Source organism: Bombina bombina, chromosome 5 (genome assembly GCF_027579735.1).
Source record: "Bombina bombina isolate aBomBom1 chromosome 5, aBomBom1.pri, whole genome shotgun sequence".
Taxonomy (NCBI): Eukaryota; Metazoa; Chordata; class Amphibia; order Anura; family Bombinatoridae; genus Bombina; species Bombina bombina.
In genome coordinates, this window is record NC_069503.1 from 393,182,634 (window position 1) to 393,202,641 (window position 20,008).

Here is a 20,008-nt window from a genome sequence, read left to right on the forward strand (position 1 = left end):
GGTCGTAGAGATTCATCTCTTACCTCCCTTTTCAGATCGACGATATACTCTTATATTTACCATTACCTCTACTGATTCTCGTTTCAGTACTGGTTTGGCTTTCTACAAACATGTAGATGAGTGTCCTGGGGTAAGTAAGTCTTATTTTCTGTGACACTCTAAGCTATGGTTGGGCACTTTATTTATAAAGTTCTAAATATATGTATTCAAACATTTATTTGCCTTGACTCAGAATGTTCAACTTTCCTTATTTTCAGACAGTCAGTTTCATATTTGGGATTATGCATTGAATTATCATATTTTTCTTACCTCAAAAATTTGACTTTTTTCCCCTGTGGGCTGTTAGGCTCGCGGGGGCTGAAAATGCTTCATTTTATTGCGTCATTCTTGGCGCAGACTTTTTTGGCGCAAAAAATTCTTTTCCGTTTCCGGCGTCATACGTGTCGCCGGAAGTTACGTCATTTTTTGACGTTATTTTGCGCCAAAATGTCGGCGTTCCGGATGTGGCGTCATTTTTGGCGCCAAAAGCATTTAGGCGCCAAATAATGTGGGCGTCTTATTTGGCGCTAAAAAATATGGGCGTCGCTTTTGTCTCCACATTATTTCAGTCTCATTTTTCATTGCTTCTGGTTGCTAGAAGCTTGATATTTGGCATTCTTTCCCATTCCTGAAACTGTCTTATAAGGAATTTGATCTATTTTGCTTTATATGTTGTTTTTTCTCTTACATATTGCAAGATGTCTCACGTTGCATCTGAGCCAGAAGATACTACAGGAAAATCACTGCCTGCTGGATCTACCAAAGCTAAGTGTATCTGCTGTAAATTTTTGGTAGCTATTCCTCCAGCTGTTGTTTGTAATAATTGTCATGACAAACTTGTTAAAGCAGATAATATTTCCTTTAGTAATGTACCATTGCCTGTTGCAGTTCCCTCAACATCTAAGGTGCAGAATGTTCCTGATAACATAAGAGATTTTGTTTCTGAATCCATAAAGAAGGCTTTGTCTGTTATTTCTCCTTCTAGTAAACGTAAAAAGTCTTTTAAATCTTCTCTCTCTACAGATGAATTTTTAAATGAACACCATCATTCTGATTCTTTGGACTCTTCTGGTTCAGAGGATTCTATCTCAGAGATTGATGCTGATAAATCTTCATATTTATTTAAAATGGAATTTATTCGCTCTTTACTTAAAGAAGTACTAATTGCTTTAGAAATAGAGGATTCTAGTCCTCTTGATACTAATTCTATACGTTTGGATAAGGTTTTTAAAGCTCCTGCGGTTATTCCAGAAGTTTTTCCTGTTCCTAATGCTATTTCTGCAGTGATTTCCAAAGAATGGGATAAATTGGGTAATTCATTTACTCCTTCTAAACGTTTTAAGCAATTATATCCTGTTCCGCCTGACTGGTTAGAATTTTGGGACAAAATCCCTAAAGTTGATGGGGCTATTTCTACCCTTGCTAAACGTACTACCATTCCTACGTCAGATGGTACCTCGTTTAAGGATCCTTTAGATAGAAAAATTGAATCCTTTCTAAGAAAAGCTTATCTGTGTTCAGGTAATCTTCTTAGACCTGCTATATCATTGGCTGATGTTGCTGCAGCTTCAACTTTTTGGTTGGAAACCCTAGCGCAACAAGTAGCAAATCGTGATTCTCATGATATTATTATTCTTCTTCAGCATGCTAATAATTTTATCTGTGATGCCATTTTTGATATTATTAGAGTTGATGTTAGGTTTATGTCTCTAGCTATCTTAGCCAGAAGAGCTTTATGGCTTAAGACTTGGAATGCTGATATGGCTTCTAAATCAACTCTACTTTCCATTTCTTTCCAGGGAAACAAATTATTTGGTTCTCAGTTGGATTCTATTATTTCAACTGTTACTGGTGGGAAAGGAACTTTTTTACCACAGGATAAAAAGTCTAAAGGTAAAAACAGGGCTAACAATCGTTTTCGTTCCTTTCGTTTCAACAAAGAACAAAAGCCTGATCCTTCGTCCTCAGGAGCAGTATCAGTTTGGAAACCATCTCCAGTCTGGAATAAATCCAAGCCTGCTAGAAAGGCAAAGCCTGCTTCTAAGTTCACATGAAGGTACGGCCCTCATTCCAGTTCAGCTGGTAGGGGGCAGGTTACGTTTTTTCAAAGAAATTTGGATCAATTCTGTTCACAATCTTTGGATTCAGAGCATTGTTTCAGAAGGGTACAGAATTGGTTTCAAGATGAGACCTCCTGCAAAGAGATTTTTTCTTTCCCGTGTCCCAGTAAATCCAGTGAAAGCTCAAGCATTTCTGAATTGTGTTTCAGATCTAGAGTTGGCTGGAGTAATTATGCCAGTTCCGGAACAGGGGATGGGGTTTTATTCAAATCTCTTCATTGTACCAAAGAAGGAGAATTCCTTCAGACCAGTTCTGGATCTAAAATTATTGAATCGTTATATAAGGATACCAACGTTCAAGATGGTAACTGTAAGGACTATATTGCCTTTTGTTCTGCAAGGGAATTATATGTCCACAATAGATTTACAGGATGCATATCTGCATATTCCGATTCATCCAGATCATTTTCAGTTCCTGAGATTCTCTTTTCTAGACAAGCATTACCAATTTGTGGCTCTACCGTTTGGCCTTGCTACAGCTCCGAGAATTTTCACAAAGATTCTCGGTGCCCTTCTGTCTGTAATCAGAGAACAGGGTATTGTGGTATTTCCTTATTTGGACGATATCTTGGTACTTGCTCAGTCTTTACATTTAGCAGAGTCTCATACGAATCGACTTGTGTTGTTTCTTCAAGATCATGGTTGGAGGATCAATTTACCAAAAAGTTCTTTGATTCCTCAAACAAGGGTAACCTTTCTGGGTTTCCAGATAGATTCAGTGTCCATGACTCTTTCTTTAACAGACAAGAGACGTCTAAAATTGATTACAGCTTGTCGAAACCTTCAGTCTCAATCATTCCCTTCGGTAGCCTTATGCATGGAAATTCTAGGTCTTATGACTGCTGCATCGGACGCGATCCCCTTTGCTCGTTTTCACATGCGACCTCTTCAGCTCTGTATGCTGAACCAATGGTGCAGGGATTACACGAAGATATATCAATTAATATCTTTAAAACCGATTGTTCGACACTCTCTAACGTGGTGGACAGATCACCATCGTTTAATTCAGGGGGCTTCTTTTGTGCTTCCGACCTGGACTGTAATTTCAACAGATGCAAGTCTCACAGGTTGGGGAGCTGTGTGGGGATCTCTGACGGCACAAGGAGTTTGGGAATCTCAGGAGGTGAGATTACCGATCAATATTTTGGAACTCCGTGCAATTTTCAGAGCTCTTCAGTTTTGGCCTCTTCTGAAGAGAGAATCGTTCATTTGTTTTCAGACAGACAATGTCACAACTGTGGCATACATCAATCATCAAGGAGGGACTCACAGTCCTCTGGCTATGAAAGAAGTATCTCGAATTTTGGTTTGGGCGGAATCCAGCTCCTGTCTAATCTCTGCGGTTCATATCCCAGGTGTAGACAATTGGGAAGCGGATTATCTCAGTCGCCAAACGTTGCATCCGGGCGAATGGTCTCTTCACCCAGAGGTATTTCTTCAGATTGTTCAAATGTGGGGGCTCCCAGAGATAGATCTGATGGCCTCTCATCTAAACAAGAAACTAAGTTCCCAGGTATCTGTCCAGATCCCGGGATCCTCAGGCGGAGGCAGTGGATGCATTATCACTTCCTTGGAAGTATCATCCTGCCTATATCTTTCCGCCTCTAGTTCTTCTTCCAAGAGTAATCTCCAAGATTCTGAGGGAATGCTCGTTTGTTCTGCTAATAGCTCCGGCATGGCCTCACAGGTTTTGGTATGCGGATCTTGTCCGGATGGCATTTTGCCAACCATGGACTCTTCCGTTAAGACCAGACCTTCTGTCGCAAGGTCCTTTTTTCCATCCGGATCTGAAATCCTTAAATTTAAAGGTATGGAGATTGAACGCTTGATTCTTGGTCAAAGAGGTTTCTCTGACTCCGTGATTAATACTATGTTACAGGCTCGTAAATCTGTATCTCGAGAGATATATTATAGAGTCTGGAAGACTTATATTTCTTGGTGTCTTTCTCATCATTTTTCTTGGCATTCTTTTAGAATACCGAGAATTTTACAGTTTCTTCAGGATGGTTTAGATAAGGGTTTGTCCGCAAGTTCTTTGAAAGGACAAATCTCTGCTCTTTCTGTTCTTTTTCACAGAAAGATTGCTAATCTTCCTGATATTCATTGTTTTGTACAAGCTTTGGTTCGTATAAAACCTGTCATTAAGTCAATTTCTCCTCCTTGGAGTTTGAATTTGGTTCTGGGAGCTCTTCAAGCTCCTCCGTTTGAACCTATGTATTCATTGGACATTAAATTACTTTCTTGGAAAGTTTTGTTCCTTTTGGCCATCTCTTCTGCTAGAAGAGTTTCTGAATTATCTGCTCTTTCTTGTGAGTCTCCTTTTCTGATTTTTCATCAGGATAAGGCGGTGTTGCGAACTTCTTTTGAATTTTTACCTAAAGTTGTGAATTCCAACAACATTAGTAGAGAAATTGTGGTTCCTTCATTATGTCCTAATCCTAAGAATTCTAAGGAGAAATCGTTGCATTCTTTGGATGTTGTTAGAGCTTTGAAATATTATGTTGAAGCTACGAAATCTTTCCGTAAGACTTCTAGTCTATTTGTTATCTTTTCCGGTTCTAGGAAAGGCCAGAAAGCTTCTGCCATTTCTTTGGCATCTTGGTTGAAATCTTTAATTCATCTTGCCTATGTTGAGTCGAGTAAAATTCCGCCTCAGAGAATTACAGCTCATTCTACTAGGTCAGTATCTACTTCCTGGGCGTTTAGGAATGAAGCTTCGGTTGACCAGATCTGCAAAGCAGCAACTTGGTCCTCTTTGCTTACTTTTACTAAATTCTACCATTTTGATGTATTTTCTTCTTCTGAAGCAGTTTTTGGTAGAAAAGTTCTTCAGGCAGCGGTTTCAGTTTGAATCTTCTGCTTATGTTTTTCGTTAAACTTTATTTTGGGTGTGGATTATTTTCTGCAGGAATTGGCTGTCTTTATTTTATCCCTCCCTCTCTAGTGACTCTTGTGTGGAAAGATCCACATCTTGGGTATTCATTATCCCATACGTCACTAGCTCATGGACTCTTGTTAATTACATGAAAGAAAACATAATTTATGTAAGAACTTACCTGATAAATTCATTTCTTTCATATTAACAAGAGTCCATGAGGCCCACCCTTTTTTGTGGTGGTTATGATTTTTTTGTATAAAGCACAATTATTCCAATTCCTTATTTTATATGCTTCGCACTTTTTTCTTATCACCCCACTTCTTGGCTATTCGTTAAACTGATTTGTGGGTGTGGTGAGGGGTGTATTTATAGGCATTTTAAGGTTTGGGAAACTTTGCCCCTCCTGGTAGGAATGTATATCCCATACGTCACTAGCTCATGGACTCTTGTTAATATGAAAGAAATGAATTTATCAGGTAAGTTCTTACATAAATTATGTTTTTTACCAGTGAAACCAATATAACATCTCAACATTCACAAATATACATTTCTGACATTCAAAAACAAACAAAAACAAATCAGTGACCAATATAGCCACCTTTCTTTGCAAGGACACTCAAAAGCCTGCCATCCATGGATTCTGTCAGTGTTTTGATCTGTTCACCATCAACATTGCGTGCAGCAGCAACCACAGCCTCCCAGACACTGTTCAGAGAGGTGTACTGTTTTCCCTCCTTGTAAATCTCACATTTGATGATGGACCACAGGTTCTCAATGGGGTTCAGATCAGGTGAACAAGGAGGCCATGTCATTAGATTTTCTTCTTTTATACCCTTTCTTGCCAGCCACGCTGTGGAGTACTTGGACGCGTGTGATGGAGCATTGTCCTGCATGAAAATCATGTTTTTCTTGAAGGATGCAGACTTCTTCCTGTACCACTGCTTGAAGAAGGTGGCAGTAGGACTGGGAGTTGAGCTTGACTCCATCCTCAACCCGAAAAGGCCCCACAAGCTCATCTTTGATGATACCAGCCCAAACCAGTACTCCACCTCCACCTTGCTGGCGTCTGAGTCGGACTGGAGCTCTCTGCCCTTTACCAATCCAGCCACGGGCCCATCCATCTGGCCCATCAAGACTCGCTCTCATTTCATCAGTCCATAAAACCTTAGAAAAATCAGTCTTTAGATATTTCTTGGCCCAGTCTTGACGTTTCAGCTTGTGTGTCTTGTTCAGTGGTGGTCGTCTTTCAGCCTTTCTTACCTTGGCCATGTCTCTGAGTATTGCACACCTTGTGCTTTTGGGCACTCCAGTGATGTTGCAGCTCTGAAATATGGCCAAACTGGTGGCAAGTGGCATCTTGGCAGCTGCACGCTTGACTTTTCTCAGTTCATGGGCAGTTATTTTGCGCCTTGGTTTTTCCACACGCTTCTTGCGACCCTGTTGACTATTTTGAATGAAACGCTTGATTGTTTGATGATCACGCTTCAGAAGCTTTGCAATTTTAAGAGTGCTGCATCCCTCTGCAAGATATCTCACTATTTTTGACTTTTCTGAGCCTGTCAAGTCCTTCTTTTGACCCATTTTGCCAAAGGAAAGGAAGTTGCCTAATAATTATGCACACCTGATATAGGGTGTTGATGTCATTAGACCACACCCCTTCTCATTACAGAGATGCACATCACCTAATATGCTTAATTGGTAGTAGGCTTTCGAGCCTATACAGCTTGGAGTAAGACAACATGCATAAAGAGGATGAAGTGGTCAAAATACTCATTTGCCTAATAATTCTGCACTCCCTGTATATATATATACACACACACACACACACACACACACACACACACACACATATATATATAGATTTAGAGAGATAGATATTAGTTGTATGCAAAAGTTTAGATACCCCTGAGAATTTCCATGATTTTCATTTATAAATAATTTGGTGTTTGGATCATCAATTTCATTTTGATCTATCAAATAACTGAAGGACACAGTAATATTTCAGTAGTGAAATGAGGTTTATTGGGTTTGTCGAGCCCTGGTTTATTAGATTAACAGAAAATGTGCAATATGCATCCAAATGAAATTAGGCAGGTGCATAAATGTGGGCACCCCAACAGAAATATTGCATCAATATTTAATAGAGCCTTCTTTAGCAAAAATAACAGCCTCTAGACGCTTCCTCTAGCCTGTAATTAGTGTCTGGATGAAGGTATTATGGACCATTCCTCCTTGCAAAACATATCCAGTTCAGTTAGGTTTGATGGTTGCTGAGCACGGACAGCCCGCTTCAAATCACCCCACAGATTTTCAATGATATTCAGGTCTGGGGACTGGGATGGCTATTCCATAACATTGTACTTGTTCCTCTGCATAAATGTCAGGGTAGATTTTGAGCAGTGCTTTGGGTCGTTGTCTTGAGGAAATATCCAGCCCCGGCGTAACTTCAACTCTGTGACTGATTCCTTAACATTATTCTCAAGTATCTGCTGATGTTGAGTGGAATCCATGCAACCCTCAACTTTAACAAGATTCCCAGTACCGGCACTGGCCACACAGCCCCACAGCATGATGGAACATCCACCAAATTTTACTGTGGGTAGCAAGTGTTTGTCTTGGAACGCTGTGTTCTTTTGCCGCCATGCATAACGCCCCTTGTTATGACCAAATAACTCAATCTTTATTTCATCAGTCCACAGCACCTTCTTCCAAAATGAAGCTGGCTTGTCCAAATGTGCATTTGCATAACTCAATAGACACTGTTTGCGGCGTGTGTGCAGAAAAGGCTTCTAACGCATCACTCTCCCATACAGCTTCTCCTTGTGCAAAGTGCGCTGAATTGTTGAACGATGCACAGTGACTCCATCTGCAGCAAGATGCTGATGTAGGTTTTTGGAGGTGGTCTGTGGGCTGTTTTTGACCATTTTTCACCATCCTTTGCCTCTCCGATATTTTACTTGGCCTGCCACGTCGGGCCTTAACAAAAACTGTGCCTGTGGTTTTTCATTTCCTCACTATGTTCCTCACAGTGGACACTGACAGCTTAAATCTCTGCGATAGCTTTTTGTAGCCTTCCCCTAAACCATAATGTTGAACAATCTTTGTTTTCAGGTCATTTGAGAGTTGTTTTGAGGCCCCCATGTTGCCACTCTTCAGAGGAGAGTCAAAGAGAACAACAACTTGCAATTGGCCACCTTAAATACCTTTTCTCATGATTGGATGCACCTGTCTATGAAGTTCAAGGCTTAATGGGCTCACCCAACCAATTGTGTGTTCCAATTAATCAGTGCTAGGTAGTTACAGGTATTCAAATCAACAAAATGACAAGGGTGCCCATATTTATGCACCTGTCTAATTTTGTTTGATTGCATATTGCACATTTTCTGTTAATCCAGTAAACCTCATTTCACTATGAAATATTATTGTGTCCTTCAGTTATTTGATAGATGAAAATGAAATAGCTGATCCAAACACCCAATTATTTATAAATGAAAACCAAGGAAATTGTCAGGGGTGCCTAAACTTTTGCAAACAACTGTGTATGTGGGTATATTTATTTATTTATATATATATATATATATATATATATATATATATATATATATATATATATATATATACTTATGCAACCATATTATTTTAGTTTTTTTATTTTAACTTCCCTCCGCCTAGAAGTTTCAGTTTGTTTTTCAATCAAGTTGTACAGTTTATAGGTCACATTAAAGGTGGGAAAAGTTCTGAATTGATTTATCTTTGTCTCAATTTTTTACATCACAGAAACCTGACATTTTAACAGGGGTGTGTAGACTTTTATATCCACTGTACATGTGTGTATGTATATGTGTATATATATATATATATATATATATTCAGTATGTGTGTGTGTATGTATATATATATATATATATATATATATATACACACAGAGACATACAAATATATATATTATATTGGATTCATCATTTGAACACTATATAGTCATATGGTTTAAACTTAGACATCGATTTGGCAGCCTTTCTATAAACCTAGAAACATGAAAGACATAAGGGATCTCTAATTGCAACTGCAATTGTAATTCTAATTTTAATACATTCTGTTCTTTGTTATCATCATAGAATTCTTTTATCTTTTTTGTGACAGGAGCGAGCTGCACTTAGTGCTATGGCGCGGTCGGGCCGGGCTGTGACTATACAGCTGGCCCGATGCGCTGACTAAATATTACAGACCCGCTCAGCAGAGAGCGGGTCTGTAAAAGCGCCGTAATTTTTACATATTTAAAGAGAAAAAAGGCTATTAGAACTATAGCACTTAAATAATGTTATATAATTCTGCACTATGTGCAGAATTATATAACATTATTTTTAAGGTTTACTGTCCCTTTAAATCTAAAAATCATTCAACTTTTTATTCATTGTTATATTTTTGACCTCACTTTACATACAACTAGTTCAAGCTTATTTAAATTTAAACAAGGAAATAAACAGTAAATATGTATCTGTGCATCTCATTCTTTATAGTAATGTCTATTAGATGCTGTTATATGAAAATTGGTGTATACTGTCCCTTTAATATCGATCTAAAAAACACGCTAAACGGATCCACACCGCAGACTTCAGCATTTTTATCCTGGGATATTCTTTTTAATCTTTTTATATATTTATACATTTTTTTTCTTTTTTTCAAGAGTGATCACCTTGGTTTTTGTTTTGATTTGATTTTTGAATTGCGTGTTCACTTTTTTTGGTCTCGATAGACCACTGTAAATAAAATTTTGTTGTACACTTGATAAGACCCGAGAGTGCTTCGTTCTTCAGCTCTATCTACTACTAGCACCCTGGCATATAAAGCTTGTTTCTGGGAGTGCACCCATCTCTACATCTTTATATATATATATATATATATATATATATATATATATATATATATATATATATATATATATATATATATATATATATATATAATGTGTGTGTATATATATATATATATATATATATATATATTATAATAGAATATGTAGTGTATTAGCTTACTGAGTAAAGTTGCTCTAAAACTCTTATCTCACTCTGTATATTCTGTATGAATAACAAGTTACAGCAAGCAATGCTGAAATCTTCAGGGTGGATATTTGTCAGAATAAATACATTTGCTTATTTATAGTTTAATTTTTCTTTTAATACATTTATAACTTATTTTACTTTGCAGATACTGAAAATGTCAACTGAAGGTCAAAGAGTGGATGATAGTCCAAGTACTAGTGGTGGAAGCTCTGATGGAGACCAGCGTGAAAGTGTTCAAAATGAACAAGAACGGGAAAAAGTTCAACCCAAGAAGAAGGAAGGGAAAATATCCAGCAAAACAGCAGCCAAACTGTCAACTAGTGCCAAAAGGTACTCATTTATTTAACATCAACTGTAGTTTAATTAAATTTGCAAAATGATTGTTAAACCAATTTTTATGTTTGTTTTATTGTGTTTTTTTTTTAATTTTGCACACTGTCACAGGCAGCACTAAACCATCCTAAATTAACCTCCAAAACCACCTACACCGGCACAGATTAATAATTGCTGCCATCACCAAAGACTTTATTTTTGAGCATCTTTGACTACCCTGTAATTGTAGTGGTGTTATACCGAACCAAAAAGAAATAGGAAAGAATATATTTTGGATAGCTAGTAACAGGTAACATTATTACAACATATATTCAGGGGATGAGAGTGACTTTAAAGGGATATTTGATTCAAAATTAAACGTACATGGTTCAGATAGAGCATGCAAGTGACTGGCGGACATGATCTGCTGTAGCGAATCATGTCCGCCATACATTGATAAATGCTGACAGCATACGCTGTCGGCATTTACCATTGCACAAGCAGTGATGTCAATCAACCCGATCGTATGAGATCGGGCGGATTAATGTCTGCCGCCTCAGAGGAGGCATACAAGTTAAGGAGCAGCGATCTTAAAACAGCTGCTTCTTAACTTCTGTTTCCTGCAAGCCTAAAACAGGGGTATACGGCCCCATTCGGGCCGTTATAAATGGGCCCCATAGTATATACGTAAATGGATTTGTGATTGGCTAATGGCTGTCACATGATACAGAAGGAGGGGAAATAGACATAACTTTGAAATTTGTAAGAAAAAAAATCTACTACTCATTTGAAGTTCAGATTAAAGGACCACTGTAAGTAAATATTTTCTATGCCTGTTACTAACTAACTACCCCTAATACGCTTTTTATCAATAGCATTTCATTAACATATCTCTACCGTATATCAGAAATCTTGTCTGCAAATTTAATTGTTTTCCAAAGCCACTCCGTGGGTATCCTTTGCTCTGTACCAATCCGTTTACAATACCTAGGTTTCAAAATGGCGCTTTAAACACAAAGTTATTGGTTTAAGTATTTTGAACATGCAGTGCTGAAAATAGTGGGCAGGATAACGTGACATCATCGGCGAATAAAAGATATAACTTTTAGAACGTTATGAAACTTCGTTTTGGAGAAAATATAGGTCAGTAGGTTTTAATTAATGTTTATTAACTTTAATATGTTAGTTGTTTAGCTTAAAAATTATAACAGAAAGTAATCCTTTAAGGGGTTGATTTATAATGGCTCGAATGGTGCCTAATGCACCTGTTTCCGTGCAGGAGTTAAAGGGACACTAAACCCAACATTTTTCTTTCATGATTCAGATAGAGAATTTAATTTTAAACAACATTCCAATTTATTTATATTATCGAATTTGCTTCATTCTTTAGATATCTTTTGTTGAAGAAATAGCAATACACAAGGGTGAGCCAATCACAAGGACTCTATGTGCAGCTAGCAATCAGCAGCTACTTAGCCTATCTAGATATATTTTCAGCAAAGGATATCACGAGGATGAAGCAAATTAGATAATAGAAATAATTTAGAAAGTTGTTTAAAATTGCATGCTCTTTCTAAATCAAGAAAAACTTGAGTTTCATGTCACTTTAAGAAGCAGCAGTCTTAAGACCGCTGCTTCTTAACTCATAGGCCTCCTCTGAGGTGGCGGACAGCAATCCGCCCAATCGTGTATGATCGGGTTGATTGACACTTCCTGCTAGCGGCCGCGAATCTGCTTGTGCAATGTTAAATTGTCGGCATTCAGCAATGTCTGGTTGACATGATCCTCTACAGCGGATCATGTCCGCCAGACATTGATAAATCGGCCCCTAAGTGCTATTGCATTGTCTTTTTATCATGTATTTGTTAATTTTGCAAATGTACTGTATTTACTAGTCCTAGAGTACAAAGAAAGATCTGATTAAATGATATTTTAATGTAAGGCAAACGCTTCACTGTGCAGTCGAAGAAAAGGAAAAAATTGAAGTAAATGATAAACTGAAAAAACATAGACGTTGCAAAAAACAAACAAAACAAAAAACACTTTCAAATTATAAACACCAGTGTTTCTCAAGTACCCCTAACAAGCCAGATTTTCATTATATCTTAATTGGAGCGCAGTTGAAATAATCAGCTGATGTGTGAGAGCAGGTTAGTAACCATAGTTACTGATCAGCTGATTACTTTACATTTGCTATAGTTCAGCTATTATGGCAATCTGGCAATTGGTATTGAGGACTGGAGTTGAGAAACTGTACTAAAAGACCATGAAATGTTTTACTTGGACTAGTTTGTAATGTGACCAGTCAAACCTTTCAGGCTACATTTTGATTTCTGCTGATAAAATATGAAAAAAATACTTTGATAATTATGTAGGGTTGCCACCTTGGTCTTGTTTTCCTGGACACATATGAATTACACATGCTTTAGGGTATGCATGAAGTACCATGAATAGTGCTGTTTATGTGCACAATGGATGTTACCCTCTGCATATCCTGCAGCATGTGTAACTCATAAGTGTCCAGGAAAATATGGCAGAGGTGGCAACCCTATCATTATGCCATATTCAATTTTGTTGCTGTGTTGGTAAATACTAAACACCACACCATAAGAGTTAAAGGGACAGTATACACTCATTTTCATATAACTGCATGTAATGGACACTACTATAAAGAATAAGATGTACAGATACTGATATAAAAACCCAGTAGAAAACTGTTTAAAAACTTACTTAGAATTTCTAAGTTTAGCTCTGTTGAAAAGGTGGCTGGAAAGCCCACTGCAAATGGAAAATAAGACACTCCCCCCTCCCCCTTCTTTTGCATATGAAAAGACACTTTACACAAACAGGAGCAAGCTGGAGAAGGTAGCTGACGGTATTCACATAACACTTTGGGGCTTGGTTAGGAGTCTGAAAATCAGAGCAATGTTACTTAAAAATAAGCAAAACTATCATTTTTTGAAAAAAACAACTTTATGGGCTATATAAATAGATCATCTACAAAACATTTATGCAAAGAAAAAATGAGTGTATAATGTCCCTTTAAGCAGCTGGTTTTCCCCATATTACTCACCCTTGGAAAGCATTTATGGATTTGTTTGGTAGCTAATTTAAAGGGTCATAATACCCAAATGTTTAAACACTTGAAAGTGATTCAGCATAGCTATAAAAAGCTGAATAGAAAATATCACCTGAACTTCTCTATATAAAAAAGAAAGATATTTTACCTCAAATTTTTCTCAGTAGCCACATCCCATTGTAAAGGACTTCTAAGCAGCAAATCAGTATGTCTGTCCTGGGACAGCCGAAGGATTGAGCCTTGTGCACTCTCATTTTATTTCCCTAATAATTGTAAGTAAGTGTACAATGAAATCTCATGAGATCACAGTAAAAGAGTTCATGACCTCAGCACTGTTGATGCTGATTGGCTGCTGTTCATTTCTTCATTTTTTTTTTTTACCTGCAGCTGGGCAGCAGCTGAGTATAACTTTTTACACAGAACTTACTCTGGTGAGCTGAGGAAATTGTGAGGTAAAATACCTTCCTTTTCTCTTGTTAGGTGTATCCAGTCCACGGATCATCCATTACTTGTGGGATATTCTCCTTCCCAACAGGAAGTTGCAAGAGGATCACCCACAGCAGAGCTGCTATATAGCTCCTCCCCTAACTGCCATATCCAGTCATTCTCTTGCAAGCTCTCAACATAGCTGGAGGTAGTTAGAGGAAAGTGGTAAAATATAGTTAGTTTTTTCTTCAATCAAAAGTTTATTGTTTTTAAATGGTACCGGAGTGTACTGTTTTATCTCAGGCAGCATTTAGAAGAAGAATCTGCCTGCGTTTTTCTATGATCTTAGCAGAAGTAACTAAGATCCACTGCCGTTCTCACATATGTCTGAGGAGTGAGGTAACTTCAGAGGGAGAATGGCGTGCAGGGTATCCTGCAATAAGGTATGTGCAGTTAAGTTTTTCTAGGGATGGAATTTGCTAGAAAATGCTGCTGATACCGGATTAATGTAAGTTATAGCCTAAATACAGTGATTTAATAGCGACTAGTATCAGGCTTGCTATCAGAGGTATATACTCTGATTAATGTGCAATATAAAACGTTTGCTGGCATGTTTAATCGTTTTTATATATGCTTTGGTGATAAAACTTATTGGGGCCTAGTTTTTTCTACATGGCTGGCTTTATTTTTGTTATGACTGTTTAAAAAACATATTTTTCGTTTTGTTAATCTGTTTTTGTATTAAGGGGTTAATCATCCATTTGCAAGTGGGTGCAGTGCTCTGCTAACTTGTTACATACACTGTAAAAATTTTGTTAGTTTAACTGCCTTTTTTTCACTGTTATTTCAAATTTTGGCAAAATTTGTTTCTCTTAAAGGCACAGTAACGTTTTTTTTAAATTGCTTGTTAACTTGATTTAAAGTGTTTTCCAAGCTTGCTAGTCTCATTGCTAGTCTGTATAAACATGTCTTACATAGAGGAAACTCCTTGTTCATTATGTTTAAAAGCCATGGTGGAACCCCATAGGAGAATGTGTACTAAATGTATTGATTTCACTTTAAACAATAAAGATCAGCTGTTATCTTTAAAATAATTATCACCAGAGGATTCTGACGAGGGGGAAGTTATGCCGACTAACTCTCCCCACGTGTCGGACCCTTTGACTCCCGCTCAAGGGACTCACGCTAAAATGGCGCCAAGTACATCAAAGACGCCCATAGCGATTACTTTGCAGGACATGGCGGCAATCATGGATAATACCCTGTCAGCGGTATTAGCCAGACTGCCTGAATTCAGAGGAAAGTGCAATAGCTCTGGGGTTAGACTTAATACAGAGCACGCAGATGTTTTAAGGCCCATGTCTGATACTGCGTCACAATATGCAGAAGCTGAGGAAGAGCTTCAGTCTGTGGGTGACGTCTCTGACTCGGGGAAACCTGATTCAGATATGTCTACTTTTAAAGTTAAGCTTGAGAACCTCAGGGTGTTGCTTGGAGAGGTTTTAGCTGCTCTGAATGACTGTGACACAATTGCAGTGCCAGAGAAATTGTGTAGACTGGATAAATACTACGCGGTGCCGGTGTGTACTGACGTTTTCCAATGCCTAAAAGGTTTACAGAAATTATTACTAAGGAGTGGGACAGACCCGGTGTGCCGTTTTCCCCCCCTCCTATTTTTAGAAAAATGTTTCCAATAGACGCCACCACACGGGACTTATGGCAGACGGTCCCTAAGGTGGAGGGAGCAGTTTCTACTTTAGCAAAGCGTACCACTATCCCTGTCGAGGACAGTTGTGCTTTTTCAGCTCCAATGGACAAAAAAATTAGGTTACCTTAAGAAAATGTTTATTCAACAAGGTTTTATCCTGCAGCCCCTTGCATGCATTGCTCCTGTCACTGCTGCTGCAGCGTTCTGGTTTGAGTCTCTGGAAGAGGCCTTTCAGACAGCTACTCCATTGACTGAAATACTTGACAAGCTTAGAACACTTAAGCTAGCTAATTCTTTTGTTTCTGATGCCATTGTTCATTTGACTAAACTAACGGCTAGGAATTCTGGATTCGCCATCCAGACGCGTAGGGCGCTATGGCTTAAATCTTGGTCAGCTGACGTGACTTCAAAGTCTAAATTACTTAACATTCCCTTCAAGGGGCAGACCCTATTCGGGCCTGGTTTGAAGGAAATTATTGCTGACATTACTGGAGGTAAGGGTCATACCCTTCCTCAGGGCAGGGCCAAATCAAGGGCCAAACAGTCTAATTTTCGTGCCTTTCGAAACTTCAAGGCAGGTGCAGCATCAACTTCCTCTGCTACAAAACAAGAGGGAACTTTTGCGCAATCCAAGCCGGCCTGGAAATCTAACCAGGCCTGGAGCAAAGGCAAGCAGGCCAGAAAGCCTGCTGCTGCCTCTAAGACAACATGAAGGAACAGCCCCCTATCCGGCAACGGATCTAGTAGGGGGCAGACTTTCTCTCTTCGCCAGGGCGTGGGCAAGAGATGTTCAGGATCCCTTGGCGTTGGAGATCATATCTCAGGGATATCTTCTGGACTTCAAAGCTTCCCCCCCACAAGGGAGATTTCACCTTTCGTGATTATCTGTAAACCAGATAAAGAAAGAGGCATTCTTACGCTGTGTGCAAGACCTCCTAATAATGGGAGTGATCCATCCAGTTCCACAGATGGAACAAGGACAGGGATTTTATTCAAATCTGTTTGTGGTTCCCAAAAAAGAGGGAACCTTCAGACCCATTTTGGATCTAAAGATCTTAAACAAATTCCTCAGAGTTCCATCGTTCAAAATGGAAACTATTCGGACCATCCTACCTATGATCCAGGAGGGTCAGTACATGACCACAGTGGATTTGAAGGATGCTTACCTTCACATAGATCATCATCGGTTCCTAAGGTTTGCCTTTCTAGACAGGCATTACCAGTTTGTGGCTCTTCCCTTCAGGTTAGCTACAGCCCCAAGAATTTTTACAAAGGTTCTTGGGTCTCTTCTGGCGGTCCTAAGACCACGGGGCATAGCAGTGGCCCCTTATCAAGACGACATCCTGATACAGGCGTCAAACTTCCAAATTGCCAAATCTCATACGGACATAGTGTTGGCATTTCTGAGGTCGCATGGGTGGAAAGTGAACGAGGGAAAGAGTTCTCTATCACCCCTCACAAGGGTTTCCTTCCTAGGAACTCTGTTAGATTCTGTAGAAATGAAAATTTACCTGACTGAGTCCAGGTTATCAAAGCTTCTAAATTCCTGCCGTGTTCTTCACTACATTCCGCGCCCTTCGGTGGCTCAGTGCATGGAAGTGATCGGCTTAATGGTAGCGGCGATGGACATAGTGCCATTTGCGCGCCTACATCTCAGACCACTGCAATTATGCATGCTCAGTCAGTGGAATGGGGATTACACAGATTTGTCCCCTCTGCTAAATCTGGATCAAGAGACCAGAGATTCTCTTCTCTGGTGGCTATCTCGGGTCCATCTGTCCAAAGGTATGACCTTTTGCAGGCCAGATTGGACAATTGTAACAACAGATGCCAGCCTTCTAGGTTGGGGTGCAGTCTGGAATTCCCTGAAGGCTCAGGGATCGTGGACTCAGGAGGAGAAACTCCTCCCAATAAATATTCTGGAGTTAAGAGCAATATTCAATGCTCTTCTAGCTTGGCCTCAGTTAGCAACCCTGAGGTTCATCAGATTTCAGTCGGACAACATCAAGACTGTGGCTTACATTAACCATCAAGGGGGGACCAGGAGCTCCCTAGCGATGTTAGAAGTCTCCAAGATAATTCGCTGGTCAGAGACTCACTCTTGCCATCTATCAGCGATCCATATCCCAGGTGTAGAGAACTGGGAGGCGGATTTTCTAAGTCGTCAGACTTTTCATCCGGGGGAGTGGGAACTCCATCCGGAGGTGTTTGCTCAATTGGTTCATCGTTGGGGCACACCAGAATTGGATCTCATGGCGTCTCGCCAGAACACCAAGCTTCCTTGTTACGGATCCAGGTCCAGGGACCCAGAAGCGACGCTGATAGATGCTCTAGCAGCACCGTGGTTGTTCAACCTGGCTTATGTGTTTCCACCGTTTCCTCTGCTCCCTCGACTGATTGCCAAGATCAAGCAGGAGAGAGCATCAGTGATCTTGATCGCGCCTGCGTGGCCACGCAGAACCTGGTATGCAGACCTGGTGGACATGTCATCCTTTCCACCTTGGCCTCTGCCTCTGAGACAAGACCTTCTACTACAAGGTCCTTTCAATCATCCAAATCTAATTTCTCTGATACTGACTGCCTGGAGATTGAACGCTTGATTTTATCAAGGTGTGGCTTCTCCGTGTCAGTCATTGATACCTTAATACAGGCACGAAAGCCTGTAACCAGGAAAATCTACCATAAGATATAGCGCAAATATCTTCATTAGTGTGAATCCAAGAATTACTCATGGAGTAAGGTTAGGATTCCTAGGATATTGTCCTTTCTCCAAGAGGGTTTGGATAAAGGATTATCAGCTAGTTCTTTAAAGGGACAGATTTCTGCTCTTTCTATCCATTTGCACAAGCGTCTGGCAGAGGTTCCAGACGTCCAGGCATTTTGTCAGGCTTTGGTTAGAATTAAGCCTGTGTTTAAACCTGTTGCTCCTCCATGGAGCTTAAACTTGGTTCTTAAGGTTCTTCAAGGAGTTCCGTTTGAACCCCTTCATTCCATTGATATCAAACTTTTATCTTGGAAAGTTCTGTTTTTGATGGCTATTTCCTCGGCTCGTAGAGTCTCTGAGTTATCAGCTTTACAATGTGATTCTCCTTATCTGATTTTCCATACAGATAAAGTAGTTCTGCGTACAAAACCTGGGTTTTTACCTAAGGTAGTTTCCAACAAGAATATCAATCAAGAGATTGTTGTTCCATCATTGTGTCCTAATCCTTCTTCAAAGAAGGAACGTCTTTTACATAATTTGGACGTAGTCCGTGCTTTAAAGTTTTACTTACAAGCGACTAAAGATTTTTGTCAAACATCTTCCCTGTTTGTTGTTTACCCTGGACAGAGGAGAGGTCAAAAGGCTTCGGCAATCTCTCTTTCTTTTTGGCTTTGGAGCGTAATATGCTTAGCCTATGAGACTGCTGGACAGCAGCCCCCTGAAAGGATTACAGCTCATTCTACTAGAGCTGTGGCTTCCACCTGAGGCTTCTGTTGAACAGAATTGCAAAGCGGCGACTTGGTCTTTGCTTCATACCTTTTCAAAATTTTACAAATTTGACACTTTTGCTTCTTCGGAGGCTATTTTTGGGAGAAAGGTTTTACAGGCAGTGGTCCCTTCCGTTTAAGTACCTGCCTTGTCCCTCCCTTCATCCGTGTACTTTAGCTTTGGTATTGGTATCCCACAAGTAATGGATGATCCGTGGACTGGATACACCTAACAAGAGAAAACATAATTTATGCTTACCTGATAAATTTATTTCTCTTGTGGTGTATCCAGTCCAAGGCCCGCCCTGTCCTTTTAAGGCAGGTCTATATTTTAAACTACAGTCACCACTGCACCCTATGGTTTCTCCTTTCTCGGCTAGTTTCGGTCGAATGACTGGATATGGCAGTTAGGGGAGGAGCTATATAGCAGCTCTGCTGTGGGTGATCCTCTTGCAACTTCCTGTTGGGAAGGAGAATATCCCACAAGTAATGGATGATCCGTGGACTGGATACACCACAAGAGAAATAAATTTATCAGGTAAGCATAAATTATGTTTTTTACATAGAGATGCTCAGGGGATATTTTTTGTCCGCTTTTTATAGTTGTACTGCATCAGTTTCAAATGATTTGGCATATGAGTATTATGTCCCTTTAAGCAGCACTCCAGAAACATATGTATCTGAGCATATTTAATTTTACTGGATATTTTAGCTAAGGACCGGAGTGTCCCAAAACTAGAGGGAGTTGTAGCTCTCTCTATCTCTAAATATTTTATATAATATACCTTATCAAATAAGTAGTGCATTGTATAAGATCTGCATAAACTATAAACACTTTAACAACATTTAAACTGTCATTTTGTTAGAAAAATGGACATTATTTTGCAGTCAAAGGACACACCCATATGAAAGTCT

At 39.3% G+C, this 20,008-nt stretch overlaps 1 protein-coding gene across 2 annotated transcripts in view; it reads left to right on the forward strand.

The window, feature by feature from the left end:
* LOC128660401 (ubiquitin-conjugating enzyme E2 E2) overlaps nucleotides 1-20,008 on the forward strand; it is a 746,956-nt gene that overhangs the window by 179,769 nt on the left and 547,179 nt on the right. For both annotated transcript variants that reach the window (XM_053714227.1, XM_053714226.1), the window contains exon 2: nucleotides 10,243-10,427. In XM_053714227.1, coding sequence (XP_053570202.1) covers nucleotides 10,252-10,427 — 176 coding nt within the window. In that variant the 5' untranslated portion in view covers nucleotides 10,243-10,251. The remainder of the gene's footprint in view (nucleotides 1-10,242; nucleotides 10,428-20,008) is intronic.